Raw genomic sequence first — 10,874 nt, 5'->3', positions numbered from 1 at the left:
ACATATATGCGTCATATCGATCGTGTACATTCTTTTTCCCCTCGTCATAAGCCGCGAAATAAAGGTATCCGGGAGCAAAGTTCTCCTAATGTTGTCTTTTCGAGATCACGAGCAAGAAGGCCGGAAATTAGCTCCCTGGTAACAGATGGGCAGCTCCGGGCCAAGTACTCGAACTCTTCTGACGCAATGGCCTCGAGGAAAGCTACCGAGGAGAAGGCGAGGAACTTGAAGCATGCCTCCTTGAGGCGAGGACACCGGTGCTGCTCCGCGAGCGCCAAGATGGACGCCACGGAGCTTGCGTCCATGCGCTGGCGCAGCTTGTCTTGGCACATCAGCTTCAGCCTCGGCAGGTCGTACCTGTCCGCGGCGGCGAGCAGATGCTGAGCCATGACGCACTCGTCTTCTTCCTCAGTCTCTGGCCATGCATCCGTGTACACGAAAGTGAGCAAACCGTGGAACACTTGCGGCTCCATGTCTTCCACCTGCACGGCGTCCGTGGCGGTGCCCTCCTTCATTGGGCCCAAGAGCTCCGCCCTGAAGACCGGCGACCGGGCCCCAAGCACGAACCGGTGCGCGGCGAACGTCTCCCCGCGGACTCGGAACTCGACGTCGGTGCCCTCCTCGCCGGACAGGAGGCCACCGAGATGCCGGTGGATGTCCGGCGGCGGCACGGCGACGGGTGGCGCTCCCTTGAAGATACAGACGTGTACCCTGACGGCGAAGCAGTCGCCCTTGAGGTGCTCGGATCGCTCCAGGTCCTGCCTCCTGACGAACCTCTCTGCTCCCGTGACCCTGGATACCGTGAAATTGTTTGTTATGGTGGTCGCGGTGTAGGTGTGCTGTGTGCACCGGCTTCCTGTCCCGGTCGAGAAGGCTGAATGTGCCCCTGGCCACCACCACCTCACCATCGGCGAGGTCGTCATCGAGAGCAAGGAAGAGGGAGATGTGCTCGGTGTTTTCCGGGCAGCACGGGCTTCCCATGGGCTTGTAGATGACGTGCCAGGTACGGCCTCCCGCACGGAACGGGTCCGAGTTGAAGGAGGGCCGGTTGCCCTGGGTGTTCAAGCTTCTCGAGTAGCCGTCGATCCTGATCACGTGGTAGGAGCTCGCCGCGAGGATGGTGGTGGCGCCGCAGTTCGTCGGGTCGCCGGAATCGGACGCCATGGTGGGCGGGGCCGGGATCGAAGGAACGGCCGGATGTATCTTATGACTTTGATTTTGTTGGGTAATATAAGGACACGAGAATAGAGGATGGGGAGGACGAGACAATTAAAAACACAACTTGTGCCAGGGAACCTTCCGTTCATGAAGCTGTTTCTTGTTGTATTGGAGGACAAGCGAAATCCTTTCCCTACATGACTGAGCACGCACGCGCAACTTTGTTTTCCGTTTGTAAAGCACGTGGAGACCTCGTTTCCATAAATACTCTCAAGCACGCTCGCCCATGCCCCCGCCGGCACTGTGCCGACCTCGTTTGAGCCGGCGACGTCGCTAGCACTGGCTAGGACTGTTGCGGGTGGCCTGAAGGATTTTGAAGCCTGCGGAGGCCTTTTTACTACTGTTCACAAACGGATTCCTGGCACCTATCACGTTCTTTCACGTGGTGTGTGTGCGTGACGCGGTGGAGAACGGGCGCAACGGCAGGTGTCGTCATCCTTCACTCCCAAACAAATTGATTGCTGCTCGGTGCTCGGATTGCTCCCGCCCTCACAACATCCGCCACCCGCCGTCAACTCCTTGATCACTTGTGCTTCTTCCTCCCCAAGACAGAGCGGACCTCGTGCCGCCGCCGATCCAATTCCTCCGCGCTGGCAGTTCGACACCATGGCAGGTGTTCGCTAATCATGATTTTATTTCAGCCAGACCAATCGATGGAATAATCTAGGAGATTTCGCTAATCTCAAGGGAATAATGTAGGAGCCATACCAATCACCGCTGCTTCCATGGATCAACCAGTAGCCTCTATGGCAGGTGTTCGAGCCCAAGAAGGCAGCACATCTTCTTCTCTCATGGATGATCCACGTGCCCTAGAAATTGAAGCTGCTGGTGGTACGTGGTTGTGGAGAAGACGAACTGCACTCGGTGAAACCAAACAAACAGACAGGCAAACTAATTAACCAACAATGGCGATGCAGAGCTGAGCGCTCAGGCAGGGAGGAGGCACTGCCGGGTGCAGTCGGCCACGGGCCACCGGCGGCTGCGCCCGGCCGCGGGCGGGGGCGAAGGCTGGTGCTCGGGGGGCAGGGGTACCTGCTCACAGGGGCGCGGCGAGTGGGGGTACCGGCGGAGCGCGGCGCGGCGGGCGGGACATGGGGAGCGGAGCGATTAGTCGTCGGAGCGACCTTGGGGATTCCTCTTATTCGTTGGAGGCAAAAGCGATCTGGACGTGCCTGTACAACATCATCCAGCATCACCTCGGGAGCTTGCAGGGCTCTTCTCAGCACAAGAACTGTCCCATGCTCAGATAGCATGGCAACAAATTCTTTGGCTTTGAATGGGAGTGGCCCAGCCGCCGCCGGCTGCTGTCGGAAGCCAGCCCGGTGGCTGCTCACAGTGGGCTGGAGCCGGCTTGACACCCTGGCGTAGCGGACGGACGGGTGCTCGTTTGGACGAGCACAGAGTGTGGAGAAGGGCGGTCGTTCGCCGGCTTCCCCCCGGCGCTGACACAGGGCCCCCACACCTCATGCCGGAGGTAAAGGGCTGTCTGCAGCAGCACCGAGAGAGGCTTGAGCCAGGCGAGGGAGAAGACGACCGTCATCTTTCCCGAGTCACAGCCGTCGGCTCCAGGCTCCATCTTGAGAGGAAACCTTGAGCCGACACCGTGCCGCCGCAGGGAAACCCCGGTGGTTGCTTGAGAGAAAACCTTGAGCCGACGCTGGGGTGTCGTAGGGCGTAGGGTAACGCATAGCAGGCGTCGCTGCTGCGCGCCACGGCGCCGGCTCTGAGGTGTTGTAGTGGCGACGCACAGTAGGCGTCGCTGCCGTGCGCCGCCGCACCGAGGGCACTGCCGCCTCGGTGCTGGGGCATGCAGCGTAGGTGACGCCATGCCTTTCTTCATCTTCTCGTCGTCGTTGCAGAGGATGAGCTCAACCTCAGAAGCCTAGAGGTGAGCGGAGATCTGGCCTACGCCTGTGCGCTCCCCACGGACGGCGCCAAATGTCGTGGTTTGTGAAGACCCATAGCCGGGTGGTGTAGTGCACCCGCCTAATCCTAGAGGTTGAGTACTCGGGGAAGCGCAAAGTGATTCGGCAGGTCTACCTAGGGAGCAAGAATACAAGAACACTCGAGGATTTAGAGTGGTTAGGTACTGTTGTATTGCTCTGCATATGAATCTATCCTCTGCCCAGGCTAGGTACGGGCCTATGCCGGGACCTCTTCGGCCCTCGCTAAGTCTAACGGACGTCTCCCTTTTATAGCCCAAGGGGACGCGTACACAGGCGTTGAGACCCCGACAGGTGGGTCCAACGCGGATGTATAGTATACTGCGCAGAAGGCATTAAAGGTGCTACAGTGGTTGAGAATCTCTCCCCGGATACGTTTCATCGCCCTGTGGACTCTCTGACCGAGGAGTGGATTCACCTGTCCCGTCGGCGAGGCGCTCGTTGAGATAGTGTAGGTTGCGGCGTAGACTGTTGGGTCTATCGCGTAGGCGTCATGATGGGCGAAGACGAGCCGTCGTGTCCAACTGGCGTAGCAGACTGACATGCGTGGCGTGGGCGGCGCCAGTGGCTGTACTGTGTGCCTTGGTAACTCACGATCAACAGTGCAGCCTGGCAAAAGTCGCTTCGGGCTCTGCTGTGGCAGAGCGCACTTACGTCTCCCGTATTGAATGCGGTAGGTGGGCGAGTCTTTTCAAGGAAGCTTCGCGGCCGCGCGCGTGCCTACGCCTGCGGACACGTGGCGGCTCCGGACCCCCCTCCCAGGCGGGGTGTCTGCTCACTCCCCGCTGAGGGGTCCGGATAGTATATGGGAGTCCGGGACCCCGTGGGAGGTCCGGGGCCCCCGGGCGTTTTGGCTGAGCGCTCCCTTCTCCGGGACACGCGGCGTCACCGGACCCTTCCCTAGCAAGGAATGGGTCTGGGGCCGCTGATCGGGTGAGAAGGGCTTCGGACCGCGGGGGTCCGGCTGCTCAGGCCGTCAGCGCGTAGTCAAGGATAACTTCGAGGCTCTCGTCTAGACATAGCAACACCTCTGGGACACGTGGTGACACCGGACCCGTCTCCGAGCGGGAAGCGGGTCCGGGACCGTTGGTCCGGTGAGATGGAGCCGGACCCCAGGGGTCCAGCTGCTCAGCTCCTTAGGGCGTAGTTACGGATAACTACGCGAGTCTTGACACAGCAAGAGGGGGTACCCTAGTCCTGAGGTACCGACAGTGGCCCCCGGGCCCACCTCGGGGGAGGTACGAACCCGCAGGTGGGGCCATTATCGTGACATGTTCCGATGCAACCTGATTGCGTTGGTGTGCTCATGTCGGGAGCGGGTGCTCCGGACCCACTGGAGGCCAGAGCAACTGTTGCCAGGTTCAGGTACTAGAGTACTCTCCACAGGGCGGTGAAGGTGTAGGCTTAGGGTACGGAACCAAGTTAAGCGGCTACACGGACCTCGGATCGCCCAGGGAGCGAGCACCGCTTCCCCGGACCCCGCTCCTGGCGACCGTAGCGAGCGGTCTCCGCCGGAGCGGGCCACCGGAGTGGACTTGGCCGACCGTGGCGAGCGGTCTCCGCCGGAGCGGGCCACCGGAGTAGACTTGGGCGACCGTGGCGAGCGGTCTCCGCCGGAGCGGGCCACCGGAGTGGACTTGGGCGACCATGGCGAGCGGTCTCCGCCGGAACGGGCCACCGGAGTGGACTTGGGCGACAGTGGGGAGCGGTCTCCGCCGGAGCGGGCCACCGGAGTGGACTTAGGCGACCGTGGCGAGCGGTCTCCGCCGGAGCGGGCCACCGGAGTGGACTTGGGCGACCGTGGCGAGCGGTCTCCGCCGGAGCGGGCCACCGGAGTGGACTTGGGCGACCGTGGCGAGCGGTCTCCGCCGGAGCGGGCCACCGGAGTGGACTTGAGCGACCGTGGTGATCGGTCTCCGCCGGAGCGGGCCACTGGAGAGGACTTGAACTGTCGCCATTGATCCAACGAGATACGTCACCAGACCTTGTGGTAGGGCATAGGAAACCACGCCTTATACTAGAAAGGAGTCCGGACCTCTAGGCACGGCAGCCTCGGATACTAGGGGACTCGTAATAGGGCAGTGAAGTGCGTAGGCTTAGGGTACATTACCAGGCTAAGCGGCTACGCAGGACTTCTCCACCCCAGGATACAAGCACCACTTCCCCGGAGCAGTTCCCTAAGAGTTCGGGCCGCCTTCCAACTAGAAGGGGTATCCCAACCTGACCACAAGCCAGCAACTCAATGTGGATCGTTAGCAACAAAGGAAAAACTCTGCACGGGAGAAGGAAACGGTCAAGCTGAAACGGATGAGTGCAATTAAGCTAATGTAAAGATAAGACTGAGAAAGCAAATCTCCTTTGTTACTTGATTCATATGGCTAGCGTGGTGTACATCAGATGTCAGGATTACGAGGGCGGACCTCTACCGCTCTGGACCACACGCTGGTGTCGCCTGTTTGCGCGACGAAGCCAGAGGTCGGGTTTACAAGGGCGGACCTTTACCTCTCTGGACCGCACGTAGGCACCACGTCATTACAAAGGAGGAGCACTCTTAATCTTATCTAGGGGCAACCTATAGCCGCCGTCCCGTAAGGCATGTACGATCTAGGCCGGAGTGGAATCACCACCTTGGGGATTCCTCTTATTCGTCGGAGGCAAAGGCGACTTGGACGTGCCTGTACAGCATCATCCAGCACCACCTCGGGAGCTTGCAGGGCTCTTCCCAGCACAAGAACTGTCCCATGCTCAGATAGCATGAGAACAAATTCTTTGGCTTTGAATGGGAGTGGCCCAGTCACCGGCGGCTGCTGTCGGAAGCCAGCCCGGTGGCTACTCACAGTGAGCTAGAGCCGGCTTGACACCCTGGCGCAGCGGAAGGGCGAGTGCTCGTTTGGACGAGCACGGAGCATGGAGAAGGGCGGTCGTTCGCCGGCTTCCCCCCGGCGCTGACACAGGGCCTGCACACCTCGTGGCAGAGGTAGAGGGCTGTCTGCAGCAGCACCGAGAGAGGCTTGTGCCAGGCGAGGGAGAAGGCGACCGTCATCTTTCCCGAGTCACAGCCGTCGGCTCCCGGCTCCATCTTGAGTGGAAACCTTGAGCCGACACCGTGCCGCTGCAGGGAAACCCCGGTGGTTGCTTGAGAGAAAACCTTGAGCCGACGCTGGGGTGTCGTAGGGTGACGCACAGCAGGCGTCGCTGCTGCGCGCCACGGCGCCGGCTCTGAGGTGTCGTAGTGGCGACGCACAGTAGGCGTCGCCGCCACGCGCCGCCGCACCGAGGGCACTGCCTCCTCGGTGCCGGGGCATGCAGCGTAGGTGACGCCATGCCTTTCTTCATCTTCTCGTCGTTGTTGCAGAGGATGAGCTCAACCTCAGAAGCCTAGAGGTGAGCGGAGATCTGGCCTATGCCTGCGCGCTCCCCACGGACGGCGCCAAATGTCGTGGTTTGTGGAGACCCACAGCCGGGTGGTGTAGTGCACCCTCCTAATCCCAGAGGGTGAGTACTCGGGGAAGCGCAAAGCGATTCGGCAGGTCTACCTCGGGAGCAAGAACACAAGAACACTCGAGGATTTATAGCGATTCGGGCCACCGGAGCGTAATACCCTACATCCACTGTGAGTTATATTGCTCTGCATATGAATCTATCGTCTGCCCAGGCTGGGTACTGGCCTCTGCCGGGACCTCTTCGCCCCTCGCTAAGACTAACGGGTGTCCCCCTTTTATAGCCCAAGGGGACGCGTACACAGGCGTTGAGACCCCGACAGGTGGGTCCAACGCGGATGTATAGTATACTGCGCAGAAGGCATTAATGGTGCTACAATGGTTGAGAATCTCTCCCCGGATACGTTTCATCGCCCTGTGGACTCTCTGACCGAGGAGTGGATTCACCTGTCCCATCGGCGAGGCGCCCGTTGAGGTAGTGTAGGTTGCGGCGTAGACTGTTGGGTCTATCGCGTAGGCGTCATGATGGGCGAAGGCGAGCCGTCGTGTCCAACTGGCGTAGCAGACTGACATGTGTGGCGTGGGCAGCGCCAACGGCTGTACTGTGTGCCTTGGTAACGCGCGATCAACAGTGCAGCCTGGCAAAAGTCGCTTCGGGCTCTGCTGTGGCAGAGCGCACTTACGTCTCCCGTATTGAATGCGGTAGGTGGGTGAGTCTTTCCGAGGAAGCTTCGCGGCCGCGCGCGTGCCTGCCCCTGCGGACACGTGGCGGCTCCGGACCCCCTCCCAGGCGGGGTGTCTGCTCACTCCCCGCTGAGGGTCCGGGACCCCGTGGGAGGTCCGGAGCCCCCGGCCGTTTTGGCTGAGCGCTCCCTTCTCCGGGACATCCGGCGTCACCGGACCCTTCCCTAGTAAGGAATGGGTCTGGGGCCGCTGACCGGGTGAGAAGGACTTCGGACCGCGGGGGTCCGGCTGCTCAGGTCGTCAGCGCGTAGTCAAGGATAACTACGAGGCTCTCGCCTAGACACAGCAACACATCTGGGACACGTGGTGACACCGGACCCGTCTCCGAGCGGGAAGCGGGTCCGGAACCGTTGGTCCGGTGAGATGGAGCCGGACCCCAGGGGTCCGGCTGCTCAGCTCCTTAGGGCGTAGTTACGGATAACTACGCGAGTCTTGACACAGCAAGAGGGGGTGCCCTAGTCCTGAGGTACCGACAATAATCTATTCTAATTATTTCCTCTGTAAAAGAGATGGTCTCCATGCTTGCTGATAGCTAAGGAGTTGCTCATCAGGCATAGCGCACTATAGTGCAGGACCTTGCAGGCTGCAGGCGTTTTTTTGGTGGTGAAATTTGTGCTGATGGAATAGGTGCACCTTCACTAATGGTGGAAAATGCAAGGACTCAGTTGAGTAGAAGCATGGGTGAGGAGCCTTTAGTATAGAAAATCCTGGATGAAGTCAGCTAGAAAAGAAGAGTACACGAGAAAAGAAAAGATTACACAAAATTATTTACATTCTATGTGTGGAAGATATCTTTTTTAGTAACAGGCATTTTTCAGTTTGTAAATTATTTTCATTCTATATATTTGTGGAACATGCCTTGTTTTGTCTTCTACAAAGGATAAAAGTGCAGTTAGAGGAAAAGAAGTAAGCCCTTATTATTTTTTTAAAAGAATAAGTAGAGTAGTATTGAGAGCAGGACATGCACACCATATCTGAATTTACCAAATATTAATTTCAGGCTTGCTGTTTCATGGACCAAGATAATGTTTTGTTGACCAGCAATGCAGAGGTCGTTCCTCTCTTTATTTATTCCAGCATTGCCTTGTTCTCAATATTGTTTCAGAGAACATAGATATATTAATAGATGCATATTTCAAGTTCGTGATATATGATCAGTCCTAAAGAAAGCACTAGGAGCAGCTACGTAACAGCATATACCTTTCCAAAAAAAAAACACCATGAGCATGTTCATAGCTTACAAACCCAAAATCTGGTGCTAGGACTGTCAAAAATCATATTTGGTGGGTGCAACTATAACTTTCTAATATGTATTAGCTGCTGGTGCTATCAGTTTAATTTAATCTTACATTGCATTCTTTGTAGAAACGGAGGGAGAACCCTTCTATGTTAATTGAGACAAAACTCTAATGAATAAAAGGGTTTGTTTCGATTTGTAGTATATTTGTCTAGATGAACACGCTGCATGCTTCTCCGTTAGAAGAATTACTAGAAAGCTTAATCCTTGTCCTTCTGTGTTCAATATGGCCGAACTTTGAAAGTGATTACATGTCTGGTTTGGTTCTTCTGAATGTCATTGTCGCACAGGATATATGCACCTGTCTATGACCAATGTGTTTCTATCAGCAATGTCAGTAAAATGAAAAGTATTTTTAGGAGTATGGTGTTATCTACCTACAGCACTAACTGTTATGTTGCTCTAATTATTCCAAATACATGGATCTGTATATCTATTTTTAGGAGATGGCCTAGAGGTGAACGAAACTGAACAGAAGCACACATGTTTGACTATCCCTTCCCATGTGTTTTTTATGGCTCATAGAACTTACATTATAAAGTTGCAGTAATATGAATAAAAGATGTTTCAGGTGTGAAAAGCAGCCTTATGGTGAGAAGCTAATTATCCCTGTGATGTCTGGCTCTGATGCTTGGCAAAATTTCAAGCATCAATTGTGCTACCATTGTGTACAAGTATTTACCCCTCCATATTCACTGATTAAATATCTTTTATGCCATAATAAGTATCGTGCAGCTATAAATATTTATTTCCGATAATATTAATATCTTATTTGTGAATATTGATAAATGTGCAGGTGGGCTAACAGAGAAGATTTTGGTGTACCCAGAGGCTGAGTGAGAAATATGGATAGATCTTGCTACATTTTTAGACCATGTTTTAAATTCTTGTGTTGCATCAATTAGACCATATTTTAAATTCCTGTACCAATCAATAATTAATAATGAATTAAGACAAGTTTATACGGTGGCTCGGTGGCTCTGATATAATATTTTTGTTAAACTATTATTATTGTTAATTTTATTTTGTTGATCTGTCCATTAGGTGCTGACATATATATTCTTGATCTGTTCACTTGGTGGAACTCTTACACCATAGAGTATATTATGTACCTCAGTAGAGTTGATATAGAATTAGTTTCAAACACGTGCCTGGGCACGTGCATAACCACTAGTAGCTAGAAAAAAGAAAGCATGTCTCCCATTGCAATTGATCTGGTAACAGAAGGAACAAAATGTCTCTTTCCTTCCTCTTTCCTTCTTTTGCTAAAGTTTTCCTCATTCCTCGTACGTGTAAAAACAGAAAGACTTGAAGTTGTTTTCTCCGTTTGTCATAGCTCCAGCTCTTAGCTTCAACTAGCGTGAAAGCACCTGGCTAGTTTAGCAAGCAAAGTTAGTGTTGAGCGTAAAATTTTGTCTCCCTCTTTTTCGTGTGGCGTGAGTAGACGTCCTGTACAGTATGCATCTATGGCTGTCTTTAGTTTTTCTTTATTCTTCTACTAGTGGACATGCACGTGCCACAGGCACGTATTTAAAAAACAATATATTTAAATTCTCATATTTTTAAAAATAATTATATTATATTTAAAAATGATATAAGACTCAAAATTGATATGACAAAAGCAAAGTTGGATCCAAAACTTATTCACACTCAACAAAATGTTGTGGTTTATGAATTGTGTGCAAAACTAAAATGAAACGGTTATAACAAGATCACACGAACAAAATTACCATTTTCCACAGCTTGATTATCAGGATGATCCTGTGATTGTCTCTTATGGCTATTCAAGGTATTTGTGATACCTCCGAATGGTTGACGACCATCTATTGCTTCAACTGATCAAAATATTCACGATAAAAAAAGAATCACTTATGTGGTGGTTAATGTACATGACAAAAAAAGAATCAGTTGCCAAATTAGAATCCTTAGTTCCTTACCTTGTTACTGAACCTGAATTATAATACTGAACTATTTGAACCTGAAATGATACCATACTAAATCCTAAGAATAAAGATTATTGGTACTATAATATAATGATGTCCATCTGATTCAAAATTATAATTAATCTAGTGAGCAATTCTAGTGGAGGATGTTTGACTGATGACTGTTTTGAGAGCACTTGAGGTTGCCCAAACATGCTGATAGCAGTAACCACATAATTAAGTTTAAAGATAGAAATAAAAAATAGTCGAAGGAATTAAGCTCAGGTATACTTAATCAATAGGATTATTT

General features: G+C 53.6%; 1 protein-coding gene and 1 long non-coding RNA gene across 2 annotated transcripts; one reads left to right on the top strand and one right to left on the bottom strand.

The window, feature by feature from the left end:
* On the bottom strand, window positions 1–1,164 carry LOC120640052 (BTB/POZ and MATH domain-containing protein 1-like). The gene is made up of 2 exons (XM_039915945.1): window positions 854–1,164; window positions 1–792 (listed from the first exon to the last, which is right to left on the bottom strand). Exons 1-2 carry the CDS (start codon window positions 1,162–1,164, stop codon window positions 45–47), a joined length of 1,059 nt encoding a protein of 352 aa, XP_039771879.1. The 3' UTR covers window positions 1–44.
* A 6,656-nt stretch (window positions 1,165–7,820) lies between these two features.
* On the top strand, window positions 7,821–9,647 carry LOC120640639. Its single transcript, XR_005661928.1, has 2 exons — window positions 7,821–9,316; window positions 9,439–9,647. It is a non-coding gene; the product is annotated as an uncharacterized LOC120640639 (long non-coding RNA).
* The last annotated feature ends 1,227 nt before the right edge of the window (window positions 9,648–10,874 follow it).

Source organism: Panicum virgatum, chromosome 7K (assembly GCF_016808335.1).
Source record: "Panicum virgatum strain AP13 chromosome 7K, P.virgatum_v5, whole genome shotgun sequence".
NCBI lineage: Eukaryota > Viridiplantae > Streptophyta > Magnoliopsida > Poales > Poaceae > Panicum > Panicum virgatum.
Note: the sequence above shows the minus strand (reverse complement) of the source record. Positions and strands in the feature narration are given on the sequence as shown.

Coding starts and splice junctions, on each gene's coding strand:
- LOC120640052 (XM_039915945.1), bottom strand. CDS start 1,164: ATGGCGTCCGATTCCGGCGACCCGACGAACTGCGGCGCCACCACCATC. Junction 793..853: donor CTTCTCGACCGGGACAGGAA/GCCGGTGCACAC, acceptor CACGGTATCCAG/GGTCACGGGAGCAGAGAGGT.